General features: G+C 45.3%; 2 protein-coding genes across 2 annotated transcripts in view; both read left to right on the forward strand.

The window, feature by feature from the left end:
• Positions 1 to 704: 704 nt before the first annotated feature.
• Positions 705 to 7883, forward strand: LOC120849257. Its single transcript, XM_040221451.1, has 5 exons — positions 705 to 714; positions 833 to 950; positions 4714 to 4853; positions 6218 to 6296; positions 7604 to 7883. The coding sequence occupies exons 1-5, from the start codon at positions 705 to 707 to the stop codon at positions 7881 to 7883; spliced, it is 627 nt and encodes a 208-aa protein (XP_040077385.1).
• Positions 7884 to 11359: 3476 nt separating this feature from the next.
• Positions 11360 to 19720, forward strand: part of LOC120849256 — a 49394-nt gene continuing 41033 nt past the window's right edge. The window contains exon 1 of the mRNA XM_040221449.3: positions 11360 to 11517. Within this exon, the coding sequence (XP_040077383.2) occupies positions 11436 to 11517 (82 nt within the window). The 5' untranslated portion in view covers positions 11360 to 11435. The remainder of the gene's footprint in view (positions 11518 to 19720) is intronic.

Below are 19720 nucleotides of genomic sequence, written 5' to 3' on the forward strand. Positions count from 1 at the left end.
GCGTCACTTCTATGAAATCAACTTTGTCACACATAGTCGCGATATATATCTAAGCCTTTTAATGTGTACTTCTTGCTTTTTTACTAAACCGTCTGTTTAACAGAACTAATTTCTCTGCCACCACTGGAATGTTATATATTGAATTACTGACCCGTGTCTTTTTATATGTTTGTTCGTTGATGAAGTGATACATTTCTTTTGTGACCTGCCGCTGTTGCCACTTGGGGAGGGGGGTCAGTGACTCGTCAAGCTGCACAAATGCAGCTTTTTTCCTCAGTCTCCTTCCATTATGTCCTTGTACTTAATGGAAAAATAACTATTCCTATTCTTATTTTGTGACACCCTTTTTCCGTCCAAGGGGTTTAAGAGAAATGTTTTGTTCTTTTGCATGTATCCTTTAAGCGTCCCCCAATTTATGTTTTTCTTTTTGCAGAAGGACACGTAGAGCACTAGATCGCTGATCAGAGCGCTAGCATATGCTTTGCCCCACACTTCTCAAATGCCTTTTATCTCAACCCATGGGCCCTGACAACGTAAGAATTGCAAGGCGTGGCGAGTTCCGGGTACCTTGAGATCACTTATCAGCCAATCAAATTGCGGTATTAGCCTGCACCACCGCTGAAGAGCCAATCCCGAAGCGATAGGCGCGAATGTAGAGAGCCATACCCTACGTTTCTTTAGTTGACAGTGACCATGGGCTAAACATGACTCCTCGTGTTGATACGCATGTTTAAAGTATTATTCCTCCCACTTCAACCTTAGAAAAGCAATACCGGAAAATATTACTCGTTGAAAGCGTCACAATAGGTTTATTTTACTTTTCTCTTGTAAGGTTCGTCGGGAAAACAACCCTGCGATGCCGAAAGATATTGGGGATGTTCCAAGTGGGCCATGAACCAGATCTCATTTCCAGATGGTAAAGAGGAACAACGGCTCGCTAAAGATTGCAAGTGAGTACAGTTTTTGAAGTTCCATCGTGAAGATAGGAGCATCATCTTGAGAACTGAGAGCCCGAAAAAAGATGATCCAGATACTCTCAGAAAGGCACTCGAGCAAAAGTATACGCCCATTTTTTTACTCGTAATTGCGCAGCGTAATCGGTAGATGAAATATAAAAATCAACTAATAAAATAATTACAATTGAGGGAGAAGTTAATTATTCAAGTAATCAAGCATATATATATATATACCCCCTGCGGTAATATAATTCTTGTGGCTTCTTTTAATGATCTAGATTATTCGTAATCAAGATAAGGAAGATAGTTAAAGGAAAACTCATTCATGAAAATCAACGCCACTAAGAAAATGCGATAGGAAAAAGCGATCAGGCTTATACCCACCAAATACGACACTAAGCTCGCCGTCGGCAATGAGTGACAGGGGCACTTGATCAGTGTTCTAAGGAACGGCGTTCCATTTTGCATCAGTGGAACGGGAACGCGTTACTTTTTCACTGAAACGGAAGAAGGAACGGCGGTCCTTTTTTTTTCGTCCAGTGGGATAATTTTCAATTTATTTTAAAAGGGAAATTCTAAAATGTAGAAAACCAAGAGCAGGGTTTTGTTAACTTTTTGGTTACTTATCTTAAAGGGGCACTGACACATCAAAATCATATTTTTTTTTATTATCCGAAACGATTGAAAACGATGCCGGGACATTACCCTCAAAATTTGAAATTTGGGAATTCAGTATTTGTGAAGTAAAAAAACAATTTCCAAATGCCGAATTCGAAGTTCCCGCGCGATCGGCGCCGGTGCCTTGACGTCAAAAATTGAGGAGACCTGAGAGTCTCCTTTCTTTCACCACTCCCTGCTGTTGCCATGGCGACCCAAAGCGAGGGGGAAAGGAGCCAGCGCCGGCGTTCCGGCGACCGGTTTTAAGCGGTCTCGCCTGTTTCCCGTTGGAGGATACAAATCCAGGAGACGGCACCACAACGAACTCCCGATTTTTGGTATTTCAAAAAGAAGGGCCGTAGTGCGTTCGCAATTGCGTTAAAAAACATGTTTTAGGATTGCCGTAATTAAATGTTATAGAGATGTCGCCTACAAAGCTTCTAAATTTCATGATTCTTGACGTCACCGATCAAAAAAAGCGAGGAGGCAAGAGGCGGGAAAATCAAACGCCAAAAACAAAAAGGCGCGCGCGCGCGCGGGAAATTTTTTTTTCGCGATGCGGTTTTTTTTGCGTGTCTATGACTGCAACTTGCATCGTTTTAGACAATAAAAATAAATACGACCTTTGGGGTGTCAGTGCCCCTTTAAGGCACACTTGTGCAACCGCGTACGACCGTGAGAGACAAGACCTGTTTTTAAGCAACTTATGACGGCGAAGGACCTGCTCCACAGCAGCGCGTCTGGTTCTACGCCGTCGTAAGAGGCTCAAAAACCGGTATTGTCTCGCTGAGTCGTACTCGGTTGCAAGTATGTGAAGGGCACTTTAAGGCCCGTTCACACACCTGCAACCGAGTCAGACTGACCGAGACAAGACCGGTTTTTAAGCTTGTTGCGACGACTTAGGACCGGATCCGCTGCTGTGGAGCTGGTCCTAAGATCTCTCAAGAGGCTTAAAAACCGATGTGTCTCTCTCGGTCGTACTTGGTTGCAAGTGTGTGAATGGCGCTTTAAGGTTTATTTTGTGAGGTTTTCTCTTGGAAACAGTTGGGTGCAGGAAAGCTAAGGGGCATCGATACATTTGTTTCGCTGGCCAAGACTGCAGTACAAAAAACCAAAACTTTTAGTCGAAAGAAAATACACAGAAAAAGGGACGTCTCAAACTCAGTTACTTTCTTTGACGAATCCTCGTACACCAGAAATCTAACGCCGACTACAGCCATCAATGAATTTTCAGAAAACGACCTAAAGTGACAACAGAACAACAGGTGACCAGACATGCAAGGCAACCTTGTATCCCGAACATTGGTCACTTTACGTCACCCTCGGGCCGACTGCAAAACTACTTCAATCATCTGGAATCAGATGGCATTGACATTTTCAACCCTAACCAACCTCATTTTAGGAAGTGCTTGCTTCATGTATTGAAATAATGTTCATGCTTTGCAACTATTCAATTCCTGTGTTTTTTCTTTAGAGGTGTGTGAGGCGACCATACTTTTCTTGTTTGTGTTTATATGCTATCTGAAATGTTACTAACAAGTGCACCAATGTATAGGCTTTGGCTGTTTTTGGGCACTCAAAATAAACAAACAAACAAACAAACAAAGTATACACAAAAATTAACCTTTATTCATTCTCCCGTTGTCCCCCACCTTAAAACAAAACAATGAATCTAACCCTCACGAAGGACTGGCAGGTTTCAAAACTGGCCTTCCAAAAACCCTACCCTCTTCTCCAGTTGCTCCTCTTGCGGACAGAAACATCGAGAATCAAGTGTTGTTAAGTTCGAACAAGAAACTTTGTTAGATGGAAACGTGTGAGATTGTTGTAAAACACGCGTGCAACAGTGCATTTGGCTCGTCTGAATTACCCACCTCAAAGATAAATATGGCCCAAAGCTGAGATTTATAAACGTGAATATATGAATAAATAAAACCTTGCTTCCGCTTGTCTCCATCTCCTGTCCTTCCATCACGGCATTCAAAATCGTATGTTGCCATTTGATGATATAGATTAAAAAACAACAAAAACAACTCTGTTTTTTTCAATTGAATATGGTAATCATCAAAATACAAATATAACGTATATGTAACGGTACGTTCCATGTTTTTAAACTGTAACGGGGACGAGTTCCTTTTTCACAAATGTAACTGGTAACGGGAACACGTTCCAAAAATCAGAAGGAACGAGGAACGAGCTTTCGTTCCTTTTTTTGAAGAACGTCTACAACACTTCACTTGATCAAGCTGAGTGAAGGAGCGCGGCAACACAGAGCGAAGATTTTGTTTCTAATGATTTAAGGAAAACTCAACGTTGATAGTACAAAATATATCAGCTTCTCAGTCGCCTAAATACCCGCTCTTGTCATGCGCATTCATCAACTGGAGTATTAAGTACGACTAGACACATTCAAGTAGTCATCTTTCCTCGATCCGTTGTTAAATCGAAGAAATTGCCTGCATCGCTAACAAATTAAGACTCTGTTGACTACTTAATTGACGGAATTTCTTTTCAATGTAAACTGTTTAATTTTGTTTTGTGTGTATGTGTGCCTTCGTGTCATTATTAGATTGTAAAGAGGGTGTAAAATTGTTAAATGTCATAATTCGATCACCTTGCCGTTTCTTTCTTTACAATATATTTCATTGATATGAGGGTGTGAGTATCTATAAATAAATTCATATTCTCATAGAAGTGAGCAGCTATCGATATGACTTGAACAAGTGTTTCAAGGAATGACTGGAAAGCACAACTGCTAAAATATTTCTGCCGCACACACGTATAAAAAACCTCGAAAACCAATGACGAAACATATTTGGAAAAAAGCTATAAGTAACACTCTTCGTTGTGTCACTTTTAGAAATGTGAATACAGGAACTTTTGTAAGTGCCAGTGTGTGTTTTATTGATTATATGCTTCACTGATGTCTCCTGTTCCGGACTCCAAATTATCCTTCTCAAGATGCCACAGATTGCCTTCTTTAAAACTGACGTTGAATTTTGGTGTGCCAGAAATCGTAACTTAGTCATCGCGCTCGTCAGAACGTAAAGAAGTTACACTTGTTCATATGTGCTGTGACTAAATTGACCGATGTTTTCAGGGTTTCGAAGTCCGTCGATTCTTGCACAAAATACACGGAGATTGGAGGATGCTCGGACGACCTAAAGCAAAGGTTCCAATATCTGAAAAGTGATTTTGCTTCACTCCGTTCACACTTGTGCGACCCACACCTTCATACCAGTGAGTTCATCTTCTCAAAGTGTATTAGGGTCCGTACGTTTCGTTTTGATATCAGCCCTTGGTTAGCACTCGTGCACAACTGTTACAATTAAATCTTTGCGGTTATAGCAAGCTGCGTCATTACGGTTTGGTATCAGCGCGAAATGTGAACTTTTGTCGGTTACTTGATTGGCTCCACCAGGCGGTAGCGTCGAATGCGGTCGGACTTAGAGCGAAACGAAGTGTAGAATAATCAATACCTGTGGAAACCCTTCTCTACTTCCATGCAACGTCATTGCACCCGGATGGCGCCGACTTCGCAATCGGGCCCGAGCCTGACGTCGAGTGTCCTTCGACGCGTTGATTGGATACGAAGCACATCCGAACGCTGGCGCAATGCTCGTATCCAATCAGCGTCTTCGCTTGACCTCAAAAACCCTTTGCACAGGTTTTCGATTTCTTCAAATGTTGTTGGCTTGACCAGAAAAACTGCTGCTGTCTCCAGTCGGTTTCCGGCCGCCGCCACGAGAACCCCCCCCCCCCCCCCCCGAGATTGTACACATTTATAGACGCAGACAGCCTAAGAAATTGAGGGCATGGCTTTGTATATTACCGCTTTACGCTACGGGATGTCCGAATCATAACCCAGCTTTGCCTTTTTTTTTCTTTTTTTTTTGTCACGCGTCAGAGGGTTTAGTACGTTCCGCACACATGCCTTGCATTGATGTCATATTGCGGTCCATTGTGGTAACCTTCCTGCTGACCACGTACATTGCAGTATACACTTTGCGCCACCGAATTTGTTCACTTAGATAAGAAAACGAAGAAATTACCACCAGTATGGTGCAGTAACGTCACGTGCAAGCCACGCATAAATTACGTGAGCACAGTACGTTACACGAAGTAGCTCGAACACGACATCGACGCTTTCCGCTATTTACCGAGACAGGGTATCAACGTGCGCCAATGTTTTATCGCTTAGGTTGAAGCTCCACATAAGCACTCTAAACAATATGACAAGTTTTGACAAAAGCGATTCAATTGTTCACGAGAAATATTAAAATCGGGAGTCGCACCTTCTTGCTCGCAGGCTGTTTACTCATGAAACTCTCTCTCTATAACTGGGCGAGTTGGTGAGAGTTCATGTTGAAAAACAGCGCGATTGGGACGAGGACAAACAGGGATGAAGGGAAAAAACAGCGCTTTGTCTTGTGTTCCCTTCTTCCCTGTTTGTCCTCGTCCCCATCGCGCTGTTTTTTAACATGCTCTCTCTCTCATAAGCTACAGTGCCCTCCGAGTGGCAAATGGGGAGCTTCTTCGCGCAAGAATGTTTATTAGAAAAAAAGAATGTCTGTAATTAGCTTGAACAATTCTCGCATTTCTAGGTATACTTGAGTGGAATCAGTGCCTGAACAAAAGTGCCTCCCAATCCTGCTTGGAGCTTCTGCCTCAAGACCTCTGCAGGTAACGACAACTAAAATAGGAGCGATTTAAGGTGGCGACTGCACGATGAGCGGTTTAATGCTTAAACTAAGTTCAGTTGTAATGACTAAGAACTACGTATGCATAAACCTGTTGTACAGAGTTTTTGAAATTCGTTTAATGAGAATATTCCAGCTAAATACCAGAAAGAGATAGAGAAGACAAATTTGGTACTATATATATATATATATATATATATATATATATATATATATATATATATATATATATATATATATATATATATATATATATATATACAATAACTGTTTTTTATTCTGTCAAGCGCTAGCTCACGCGGTAAAGAATGTTTAAGAACAAGACCCTTTTTAAATTTTTATTATCAGCTAAATTTGTTTTCAGATATAATATAATGAGTCAGCAGAAGGGTGCATCAGTGGCTCTTTTTGGTTAAACAAGCTTACCACTATTAGATGAATATGAGATAGGAAACGAGTCAGTAAACTTTTTCAGAATAATATTTTTTTTAAGCTAGTAGAATTTTGCTTTAAGGCTCCGTGAGTCTTGACCTTGACAGGATATCTTTGGCACATATTAATAGGTAATTATTGCCTGCACTAAAATAACAATAATTATTTGTGGCCTTTATCTCTGAAGCCTTACAATGCCTGTACTGCTTTATTTAAAGAACAATTTATTGTTAATTTGCTAAGACACTAAGAAATTTCTTCTTAGTGTATAGTGTATTAATGGCTTAACTGAATATAGCGTAAAAGTTGACGTAACCTGACTTAATGTCACGTGATGTCAGATCACGTGACATCAATTTTCCCTCTAGATTTAACAAAAAATTTCATCACGTGACCTCTGGTCACGTGATCTCAGGTCACACAAAGTCGCGGAGTCAGGTCGTGATGCCCAGTGACATCAAAATGTTTTGTGACGTTACTTTTCCCGCTAAATAAAGCGTTAAAATACGCAAACTAATGAACAATCGGACGGATGGACAAGTGTTTGGGGTAGGGGATTCCGTTAAAAAGCCATACAACATAAATTTGAATGAAGAAAAAGACAAAATAATGAAAAGTTTACTTTGGAATCATATTCTTAATCGCTTTTGATAGAGATGGCTAGGTTTTAATAGAGACGGGTAAGTTGTAAGTTTTGACTTATATCACCAAAATCCAAATACTGTTTGAGGCAACGCAATCTGAAACCATCATATCTCGGATGAAATATTCACGATGTTTAAAGTGGTTAGGTTCATAAATCTGTGAGAGGTTCCCTTCCATAATTGTCCGCTCCTATTCACTTCTCATTTCTCGCAGTACTGGCCGTTATAATTGCTTCCTGAATGCGACAACAAAGTGTACTCGAGACAGTCCTGCGATGAAAGCCATGCACGACTCGTTCAACATTCATCTTGACTTGAAGAATTGCAGCAGAATCGACGGCAACGACGGGAACGGTGGCATCACCACTCCTCTTGACTTGAAGAATTGCAGCAGTATCGACTGCAACGACGGGAACGGCGGCATCACCACGAGCCCGAAGATTTTGCTGAAATGGGTTGCCTTATGCATTTCGCTCTTCCCTTTACGAAAATAAATGCTCCAGACGGTTAACCTCCGGCCTACTTTGTCCCTAAGATCATTTCTTATGCGATTCAAATATGTCACAATCATCTACATGGCCCAAATCGACCAGAGTGCGTTTGTTATTTTTTTTTTTTTGGCCCGTACAAATAAACTGCGCGTCGCAGAAAGATGAAAATACTTTGAGAACGCGGCGCTAGGGTGGTGGGGACAAAATGCGAAAGTTGGAGAACGTGAGGTTACCTGGATCGAAGGATACGAGAAAAAAACAAAATTTCTCAATGAGCCGAGGTCCCCCTACGCCTAATATTCATCACAGTAATAAATGCCCTTGTGGGCGCCTGTAGCATTTGTTTTCCTCAGAACACGTGTTAAGACAGGAATAAAACAATATGTTCTTTCTCGCTGATAAAATGTTTCGTTTTTTATAGCTTTTAACGCTATAGGCACGCATAATGTCATATTTGGGCTGCATAAATATGGATGTCGGCGCCTAGAGAAAAGGTTTAAAGCGAAAGTATTAACTGTCCCATAAAGCGAAGCCGGTGTCTGTAGCAACGAAATGACACCTAAATTCCATTGGCTGCGACACGCGATATCAGATGCTTCTTCACGGAAGTAGGCGGAGCGCTCAAGGTCAAAGCGGACGAGCCTCGGGAATAACACACAAAGAAAAGCACAGCAACGCAGATGCATCGTCACGGAAGGCGTGAAGCCGGCGGGGATCGCTGCGCCTGCGCAGTGGGGTAGCGTGCAGGATGTCGCCGCCGGAGCGCCGTGTTCGATAGTAAGACGTGGCAGGCTGCTTGCAGGAATGCGCTGCGTGTAGGAATGATTTCGCATTCCTTCACGTAAACAGTCTTAAGTGTCCTCCTGTAATTTTTTTTCCCCCGCATCACTTGATCCACGGGAAACGTCATAACCTTCAACTTTCGCATTTTATCACAACCATATTCTGGAACATTCTCACGGAGGTTGTTGTTCCAGGTCTGAGACCTGGAACAAGTTGAGAGGTACAGGGATTGCTTGAAGATCACGTGCTATTCTTCTGGTGCCGGGACACACGCTGCGGAACAAGCCTTCAGAAAACACCTTCGAACAGCGGCACAATACACAGATGTCCTTTGGGAGCAAGTCCGGACTTCGCTGGTGAAGAAGAGTGCCGCCAGCGTCAAGAAGCAAGAGGGTGTCACCATTCTTGGAGTAGCCACTTTACCACCAGACATCAAGTCTGCCTTAGACCACGGACCAAAGTTTAGCCAGGAACCGAGATTGTGCCCCGTCACAAAGCTGTCCTTGGTGAGATGGATGGGCGGCTTGGCTGTGCCTGAGCACCAAGAACGATGCGTGGCCGACGGCGTGGACGTTCTCCAACGCACCGCTGGCCAATCAACGAGAAGCTTCAAGACCAGCTACATCGTCACCTACATTTCGGAACACAACCTCAAGCTGGTTACTGCTGACAAGGAAGGAGGATCCATCGTTGCTCCGTCCGCTCTGTACGGTGCGAAGGCAAGCCAGGCCATCGACAAGAATTTCAAGCGAGTCTCTCCGGGACCCTTGTCAAAGGTGAAATCTCGGGCCCAGGACTTATGCAGCAAATTGGAACTATCGGGGTTGCTAAAGAGCGTGAAGTCGAGCAAGAAATTGAACCTCGACATATTCTTTACTGCTAAAACACATAAGCCTGAAGTTCCCTTTAGGGCCATTGTTACAGAAAGAGGCGCTTGGCAGTTTCACATGGGTAATTTCCTGCGCAAACATTTGTGCGCGCTTGAGTTGCATGATCCGTTCATAGTGCGAAATTCAGAATGTGTCATTGAATTTTTGAGGCAAGGGGGCCAGTGCATGCGCAGTGGGTTTTCCATCGACGTCGAGGATTTATTTTACTCGATTCCTCATGAACCCCTATTCTCGGCGGTGAGACAATGCATAGACCAGAACGGAGTTGTCGCTTTCCAGAATTCTTCGGGCATCAGTGTTGATAGCTTTCTTGAGCTCCTGGTTTTTTACTTAAAACATACGTTTGCGTCATTCGAGGGGGGGTCTTTATGTGCAAAAAAAAGGCGTTTTTGCATCGGGTCCAGTGTTGTACCTGTTTTGTGTGACTTTTTCTAGGCAGCTGTGGAAAAAACATCGCTTTGAACATTTCGAACGATGACAATGTGAAGATCTTCAGATACGTCGACGATTTCCTCATCCTTAGCCGCTCGGCGGGGCCCCCTTGCAGTGAAGTCCCTCAGTTGCTAGACGTGTTTAAATTGTGTTGCTCTGGGTTGACATTCACGCATGAGTTACAAAAAGAAAGCAAACTGCAATTCTTGGACCTAGAGCTGTCGTTTTTTTTGGGGACCATGTTTGTTGGAAGTACTCGCCTCGAACTAGGAAGGGCATCCTTCCTTTTGATTCCGCCCACTCGCGTATGTCTGCGCGCTATGCAAAAAGAAAGCTTCGAAAGGAACCCGAATATCTTTCCACCGGTAAGTTCGTGGATTGTTGAAGTTCACGAAACTGCTCTGATGATGTAACCGTGTTTGGGACCCCGAGGGTCTGCCTGCATGATCCGCCGCTTGCGGCAGCCAGAATGTATGGGAAAATGGCGGACCTTTTCCTCTAGAGTTAGTATGTATGATCTCTATGGGCTCAACAGCGGCACGCATGTCCGACCCTCACTATAACCGCCATTTTGGAAAATGAGTGGCGCCACCTATAGCTAGTTGGAATCGCGAATAGTCGCCTATCACATTGTTAGAATTATTTCGAGCCCGCGTTTAAAGACGGTGTTACCCTGCTTGTACATGATACAAGAGACAGTCTGCCCTTAGAATCGAGCGCGATTCACCACGAGATATGTGCTTCGAATGCCGCGTATCAACGAATTCAAGGAGAATCTCGACACGCGGCATCCGAACCATTGATACCGCGGTGATTCGTGTTTGTTGACTGCCCTTTGTAGGATGTATGAGCAGTTTGACACTGGCTTTAACGAAGGACGCGTAAAACGCAAAAAAGACCAGGAAATGCAAGTTGACTCCAGTTTGGCCAGGGCTCCTCGATATGTGTCATCTCTTTTACCTGGCTCTATGAATTTCAAAATTACAAGTATGGTGCTAAAAGACTTAATACATTCATTTTTTATAAAGTTGTGGCTTGGTGGCTATAGGTGGCTCAAGGCAACGCCCGATTACAAAAGTTCAGCCCCCTTCATCTATCCGCAGTAAGCAGTCACAAGCCGTTGTAATGCTGTTGGTCACGCGCTCAAACGCGGAAGTGTGAATCAGCGTTGGAGTCGGGCAACAAAGCTCGCAACTGATTGGCAAGCGGAGATGTAACATCCGTCATCGAAATCTTTAATCGCTCAGTTCTGCATCCGACATTGCGCATTCGAGATCCTCTTTATAGCTTCTTTCTCACTCAGTTCTTCCTGTCACAGTCATGCGAACGACGAACATCCGGGAAGTGGTATACGGTCTTTATCGTGTTTGAGTAGGGTACTTGCCGCCATGGCAAACGCGTATATTAAGCGCCAGTCGGTTTCGTGCTGTATAAGAACCAAAATCCGTCAATGTATACCGCAAAAATGGCTGTCAGAATCTGGTACGGAACAGTTACAGTGATCTTCTTATGCACCTTCTCGGCTCAGTGGGGTAAGTGCTTCGGAAATTCACAGAATCCCCTCGTCACACTCGTATACTTTTCCAAGTGTTTTTTTTTTTAATTTTTTTTTAAACTAGGAGCGTTAGATTTTTAAGGGTAAAAATTAAAAACAAACGACGCAACATAAAAATATATACATGTTACGGATGAATGTAAACATTTTTAGATTATTGAAACAGCGCGTTATTTGGACATTAAATAATCCGATCATTGAATCGCTCGCTGCACGTGCGTATGTATGGATCAGTCGTCAATGATTTTGACATTTGTGTAGCTAAACTCGTGGAGCAAAACATTCTTCGCTTTTTGACGTAGCGGGGGGAGTGACCAAAAGAACGCCGCAAAGTTTCCTCCTCCCTGCGCGCGCTCAACTTCGCAACTTTTGACGAAAAATCCCCCGCGATCCCTAGGCGGTGCACGAGAGCACGAGACAGTGCGGGGAGGCGAGCGTTCACACCGCTCGCTGTACGTTGTCTTTAAGCTCTCTAGTGCCGACAATCCCGCCATGCCTCGCCCAGGCAAGAAGTGAGAGCAGACGACGAGAGTTCGTCTGCTACGATGCGGCATTCGCACAGCGGAACTGAACGAGAAAGTTAGTTTTCTGCTCGAAATCGCGTCCCGCGGGCCACACTCAAACGCGAGCTTGAATTGTAAGCGTCTGATATTTCACGAAGGGAGGAATCGACGGCCCGTGTTTTATTTGCAAAATTTGAATCGTTTTGTAGCCGTACAGACGCTGAAACCTACCAATGTGTAATGAAAGGGTCAGGGCAACCACAGAGGCCGCAAGATCTAGCATCATTTGTGTAGGGGTGAAAAGTAGAACATTTTTCGACAAAGCTCCCACAGCAGAAACCTTTGACGCATTCACTCATTCACTCAGCGTCCGGGAAGGCTAAACATGGAGACGTTGCCCGAGACTCAAGCAAAGTCATATTTGAACGGCAGCTATCTTGCCCCGTCATATTTTGTTTTGAGAAAGCTCTCGTTCTCAATGCCCTCACCAGGGAAATAAAAAGTCTTACGAAACGTATTGCTAGATGTTCCAAAGAACTAGATTTAAGCCGTATCCTTTCAGTGGTTCACTCATAATACTATGCTTAAAACGAAGCAAGCTCTTGCGCGTACAGTGCCATCAATTTTCTCAAGTGTATGCTGTTTTGTAGTCAGCTGGTTTCGGAAACTTACGCCGTCTGTAGATATCTCTGACAGCCGATTTGCTTAATTGGAAGTCATCGCAGATGTAAGTTCCACGTTGCACCAACCAACGTTTATAGATAAACGATGGCAGCGACTGGGGGCACTCTCGCATTCCCACCCATCACGTCGAACAAAAAGGCGCGAGTTTCGGTTTGAGGTCGGTACTTTTCTACAACATCTATGGCGACAGCATCAGTCTGCACTCGGTGCATTCAGCAAGTTCGTTCGGCGCCTGTTCTCCGTGAAGCACTCCGCGGGTGTGATGCATTAGAGCTCTCACAGTGCATGTCTGGATCGCGAATCGGGAGCCCGTCACTGGCCTCACCGGCGGCCATTGCTTGACGACCGGCAATACGCCGCGTCCTGTCTAGTTCTCCCTTCGTTTTCGTCCTTGTTGTTTTGGCCTATTGCACATGAGGCAATACACGCAAGTCTAAGGGAGAAACACGCAAACATTGGAAGCTTTTACACGGTGCTCGAGGGCGAGCATTTTAGGACGTGCTGCGATGAATATGTCGGGTTCTTGGAGATCCAATAGACATTCGTCAAGCGTTCGAACATCGATTTAAAAAAAAACAAATCGGCCGGAGCACCATTGACTTAACCGACAACGCTTGCTTTAGTTGCAAAACAAATGGCACGTTCAGCGACTGAACGGCACGCTCCGAGTTATAGTTTGTCACGGAAGCCCTCACAGCAGTTCAAAGAAAAAGCTTTCACCATGAAGTACTATGTACAAGCGGTTAAAATGATGCGAATGTCACCCAGTAAAGGTCTTCTAACTTATCGTTTGCTGAGCTTTAATGACTCCGGAATCACGGATGGCTCCACAATAACTCTCGGTAGCCCTTGTCTCATTAAACACATCACAGTGAACGCCCAACAAAGTCTCCCTCGACCCCCTAACCACACAACATTTAGTTGAACAAGATTGGTATTCTAACGCGTTTAATATTCTTGCCTACAATATTAACTGTTATTTGCGGAAACACAATAGAAGTTTCATGGTAGAGAACAACCTACTAACGTAATAAAATTGAGTTTTCCCGTTTCTCCTATAGCATGCATTAGATCGTGTCAAGCGATGACTGCCGGTGGTGCCGCTCGACCCCAGCAATACAGGCCTCTATCCGCGATCTAGACTCCTAAGAGATCAGTGGTGCCAGTGCTATTAGACATAAATCGTTTATTTGCATCGGTACACCCATACCTGCCGGATGTCGGGACGAGGCGCAAAATCGTACATCCGGCCTATATTGAAGCCGGTTTTCGGCCGATATTGCCTCGACACTCGCCAAGAAGCAGCGTGCTGTTTCGGCGACTCGTTTGTGTAATTTATTTGTTCAGTCATATTATTCGGTCCCGAGCCACTGTGTACACCCCAAAAAAGGAAGGTACTGTGGTAATTACACCTTGACGAGAAGCAGACACGTAGCCAGAATTTTGTATAAAGATGGGGGGGGGGGGGGGGGGGGGGGGGGGGGGGCGCCTATGACAAAGTGCTTTATGAGGGCGAGGGGGAGAGGAGGCTCCAGCAAAATCGAAGATTGGGGGGGGGGGGGGGCCTTATGCACCCCCTCCCCCCTGGCTACGTGCCTCACGAGAAGTGATATTGTAGTTTTACATCTTTATAGAAAGCTGTAGTGCATTATCACGCGTTTTAAGGAACGCTTAAAAAATCACACATTTTTAAAGGTATGAGGTTTACATTTTTTTTATAACGTCTATTGTTAAACTTATTAGGGTGTTAGTTCTGGGACACCCCACTTAAATGTATAGCCTGACGAGAAGGGGTATTGCAGTTTTACATCTTTATAAAAAGGTGTAGCGCATTATCACACGTTTTAAGAAACGTGTTTAAAAATCACACATTTTTAAAGGTGTGAGGTTTAAATTTTTTTTTATAAGGTCCATCGCTACACTTATTAAGGCCGGTTCTCACATGCAGCGAAGCGCTGATGTAGCGCTCCTCACGTGCCGTCAGCTACTTATCGTCAGCCATGAGCAACAGTTTTGACGGTGGGATACAAAGCTGCTGAACGCTCCCGTCAGCACGCGCTTAGCGCGAGGTAAGCGCTATGCTTGTAGCGCTCCGCTGCATGTGTGAACAGGCCTTTAGGGTGTTTGTTATGGGACACCGAACTTACATGTATAAAGGTGTGAAAATGTTTAATGTGTATATAACTCTAACGGAAGAATATCTCTTTCATGTGATTACATCGCGTGCCGATGAAACGATCCGTCGATGACACGTCGTTCGATGAACTGGACCGCCAATGAGTGACGACTGCCAGTAGAATTTCGGGGAAATAATTCTGACGGCTGCCGGGAGACTCGACCCTACCCAAGAATTACCCCGGTTCTTGTTTGTTTCCCAACATTCTGAATTGTATACCAGTTTATTAATACCTCTTCGGATATTACAAAAAAAAAACAAAAAACGATAGCAGCCGCAGCAACTCTGACAGCCAGGCTCACAGTCATGTGGGAGACTGACAGCTGCTCGTCAGTCGCCACTATGCCTTGAAAGCTACCGGCTCCGAAGAACCGGAGCACGCAGAGAACTTGTTGTTCTACGGTCATGGTAGACGCGATTTTCCGCAGCCTCGAAGTCCGGGCGCCGAACGAAGCTCGTCGCAGAGTCAACGCACAACGGCTTTCGGTAGCCGGTACTGTCGCCGAAAGTCGTCATCGGGGAGTTGAAGGGCGTCCCCGGTGGTCTCAGTAGCGACGCCGACGGTGGCGGGAGATAAGCTCGGCCGCAGCGTACGGCACCGCCATGTTGACAAAGTTTAACTTCGCCTCGATCCGAAGCGAAGATCTCGAGCTCAAACCACGGCTCTCGCAAAGTTCGGAAACGTCACTTTGACGTCAGCGACAGCTTCGACAAATGAGGTTTCTTTTTTACACAAACTTCGGAGGGATATTGAGCGTCAGCAGGTCGCCTAGGGGCAATCTGCAAAGCATTAATTTTAGCTTGGCGTAGGGATGTAGGGACAAATGGGCGCTACGTCATCGGCGAAGCCGTTCAAACAGCGGGCTCCTCGCGCCCCTCACGCGCCGCACGCGCGCCTCGATGAACTTTGCAACATTCTGCCTCTCTCGAAGAAATGAGCGTTCGAATGATTGACACCTCGCTCGGCGCGACGTCAGCGTCGCGAGAGTCCAATTAGCGCGTTCCGCAAACTTCGGGCACAAAGTTGTGCTTGACGAGTTTAGCGACCTTGGTCTTGCCCTTGAGATTGATATTAAAGAAACTTCCATGTTGACGAAAGGTGTTTATGAACCAGGGAGCCTGACATCTAAAAAGTTCAGTTACGTAACAGTTCTCAGTACTTACTTTACCGATATGTTGGCTGTCGGTTTTGTGAATGTATTTCTGTGAGCTTTCTTCATATTATCACGTCGAACATGTTAATGACAACTCGTCTGCTCCCTCTTTACAGAACCATATAATGCAACCCACCGTAGTTCATTTTATGCGCCTTTTCTCGATTGGCCGATGTCAATTTCGTGCGCCTTCCAATTTACAGATACCCGAAAGGTTTAACATACCGATTACTAACTTTCAAAGTTTTATTTCACGGAACGTGAGATTTCACTGGGTTTTCGTTTATGTTCCGCTAAAGCGTTATGTTAATCAGAAAGCCAATCTTCCCCCTGTAGTCTCCACAGGCCACGTAGAAATAATAAATAAAATGAAATTGTTTCCGCTTAGCACGCGCTTAACTAATTTGAAGCGTGAGAGGAAATCTACGTGTGTTCGTATATATTCAATTCTGCTGCGTGCTTTGTTTACATATCGGGAGGGGTGTAGCACGATTGCCCAGCGTGGAATATCTCTGTCGCAAAAGTCCCGCTTCATTGGTCCTACTTTTCAAAAACCCCGAGTTAAAGGAATTGTCCGGTCGAATTTTGTATTCGAGAAAACAATTGAATATCATTGTTATTGCCTCGAGACGCATTGTGCGTGCAATATCTGAATTTTATATGCCCCCTGCAAAGTAATTGAATTTATACTGCTCCCGTCGCATCCTAGCGGAAACGCTGCTTTTGGTTAGCAACATTGGTGCTCTGACGTCACACAACGCAAAGCGAGCATTTCCCTCTCGTCGTTTGCCTGCGAATGAACGGCGCAGCGTGCTTCGTTCTTGTTGCTGCGCTCGGCTTGTTTCATGCATGTGTAAGATTTTTGTTGCGCGGTTGAGTGCCACAATCACCGGGCAGCACATGCGAGCCAAGACGTGACGTTCGACACTTTTCCGCGAAACGTGCAGTGACGAGCAAAATGTATCGTAGCCGCGGGTATGGACTGGGTTCGCGTCAAGATAGAGATCCCGCTTATGCAGCAGTCATCTCACGGAAGAGAGCTACGAGCTGAGCACTAAGCGGACAGAAGGCTCGTGAGCTGGGGTGTGATGCTCTGCCAACTATATCCAACTACGCCCACCCACTCCTCGCCCAAATGGGATCAATCGGTTTGATTATGCAGCGAAACTGAAACCAACAGCAAGTCCATCTGGAAACGGTGCCAAAAGTTGTATTTAGCACGCGTACAGCAAGATTCTGTTTGACCCGGGTGAAAAAATGGAGCGTGGCTGCGATTCACCAAGCTCGTCCAAGTCAGGTGACGACATGCATTTGAACGATTCGTCGTTTGCCATCGACCCGCGGACATCGCCCCCAAAGGGAACGACCTGCAGCCTCATCACCGATCCAGTGGATCCGCCGATATGTGGACCCAGATGCCGCTTTGCGTACCTATAGGCCCCACTTCAGAGGCAAAATCCGCATGCTTTGCTTTTCAAGTGCTCTTAGTTCGATCGGTGACCGTCGTAGTTGCGTCTGCGCGAAACGGCATACGTTTGCTCGAAGCTTATGGTTGTTTTCGAGTAATATCCTGCTAAAAGGCGTGATTCTTTTTTGCACACGCTGGGAACTGCACTAGAAGGAACGCATTTCCGTAGAGTACAGCCTAGAAGACTATATAATTCGAAACAAAATACAAGACATCCATCGACCAACGCTTGTTATCCCGACCATCCGACAAACCTTTGTGTTTTGTGACGTCAGGCAGCAGCTACGGATGACAGCCATTGACGCTGGCGCAATCCGGGTTGCAGTTTCGTACACACGCTCATGAAAAGGTTTAAGTAATAACCGGAGATCATATATAAAAATAAAATTACGTTTGTCTATATGAAGGCTCCCCTACGTAAAGACCGCAAAAACTTGAGTACTTCCGGTTTCGACCGGGCAATCCCTTTAAATTGCCCCGTTCCGCATTCCCCGCATGCGAGAAGCCCCGTCCTCACCGCGCATCAACCGGGATTTTTTATGTCTTAACCTGATTAATATTTTTAGGATCTACAAAGAGTAATCTAAGTGAAAGGAACAACAAAATAAGGCGAAGCGCCCAAAAACTTCGAATGGCGCGCAAGTTGTCCATTACATAACTCGCATCACCAGCGCGCGCGATGCACTCCGCTGTCAAGGAGGTATACTCGGACGCAGAATAATACACTTTATATACCTTAGAGGATAAAAATAATTTTAGATGGGCGTAAGAAGAATTTAGCTGGTGTTTGTACTGCGATAAGTGACGCCATGAGCTCGGGATTAACCGTTTCTACGGAGCCCATTTCGGCGGGAATGTGAATCCGCCCCTGCTTCAGAGTCGACCACAGCTTTGGTTCAATGCTCATTCATAAAAGCTGGAACTTCAAATGTTTTGCGAGTGACTAGTGACTGTTTGCGAGTGATGTTTTCTGTGTGTGTGTATTTTTCTTTTCTTTTCTCACTTTTAACGTCAAAGGACGTGAACCTGTCGAGCGGAGGCCGGAAGAACGGAAAGCTTTACCCAGTTATTCCTCACTTGAGTGTCGGTTGCGGCATGATTAACCGCCGAATTCACAAACCCCACTTCTATTGAGGATCTCCTCCACTTCCTCAAGGAAGGCGCAAAAGCCGGCACTGGCCCAGGCGCCTTCCTTGAGGAAGTGGAGGGGACCCTCAATTGGAGTGCGGCTTGTGAATTCGGCGGTTAGTCACGCAGGCTAGCGTGCACGCTTACTGTCTCTTAGTTAAAAGCAGAATGATCCGCCGTCACGGTGTGTGGACCCGGCCTCCTAAAGCGAGGGGCTCGTGTAACGGGTTCTGAAACTGCGGCTTTGAAAATGGGGCAAAAAAGTACGGGGCGTTTGCCGCGAGGCATTTGACGAGGGTCATTTGACATTGGATGCTTTAGTGCACCACAAATCGGGAGATCAGTCCGCCACGGTTGGCGTTAATGACGATGTAGTGATTAGACGAAGACACGCTGGTATGCAGCTAATAATAATAATAATAGCTTTATTTACCATGTATAAGCATGGTCGGGGCTGAGGAAAGAAGCTGTCCAAGCAGCTTGACTGGTCCTCATTCAGACTATCCAGACGGAAGCAGGCAGTGCGGGTCCTGCAGCACGAGCTTTCGCTGCACGCGCTCCGAGCTGCGGTGGAAAACGCACTCAACCATCAAACCCCCCTTGCAGCCTTGCAAAATAAAATGAAATAAAAACGCCAGAAGTGGGTTGTCCTGTGATGCGTGAAATGCAACGCTTAAAAGCTCGTGATCCCAACGCATCCGAAACGTCGAGCCGAACTGAAAAGCCGAGGCAAGCGGTTGGCTTCGCTTCGTCTTACGTAGGGTGAATTTTTCGTACGCTGCTCAACGTACAAGCGCGTTCTTTTAATGCGATATTCTCGGGGACACATTTTTTTCTGGTACGTATTTCGAAAGGAGCGAAGGCCACGCGATCACTGCTGTGATCGGCACTCAATGCGCGCAAACTCAGGGGCTTCCCTGCCAAACAAATGTCATTTTTTTGTGTCGCGTCGGAGCCTACACAAGTGTCACCCGGGGCAACCAGTGCTCCCAGATTCCAGAGTGTCTCCAATCGCTTTGGTCGAGGTCACGTGCCGCCGCCACGCTTTGAATGCAAGCTGCCAAGGG

This window comes from Ixodes scapularis, unplaced genomic scaffold (assembly GCF_016920785.2).
Source record: "Ixodes scapularis isolate PalLabHiFi unplaced genomic scaffold, ASM1692078v2 PGA_scaffold10__122_contigs__length_95168666, whole genome shotgun sequence".
Taxonomy (NCBI): domain Eukaryota; kingdom Metazoa; phylum Arthropoda; class Arachnida; order Ixodida; family Ixodidae; genus Ixodes; species Ixodes scapularis.

Excerpts from the sequence above, each read along its gene's own strand:
- LOC120849257 (XM_040221451.1), top strand. Across the intron at positions 4,854-6,217 it reads CGACCCACACCTTCATACCA|GTATACTTGAGTGGAATCAG; the intron begins GTGAGTTCATCT and ends TCGCATTTCTAG. Across the intron at positions 6,297-7,603 it reads CTGCCTCAAGACCTCTGCAG|TACTGGCCGTTATAATTGCT; the intron begins GTAACGACAACT and ends CATTTCTCGCAG.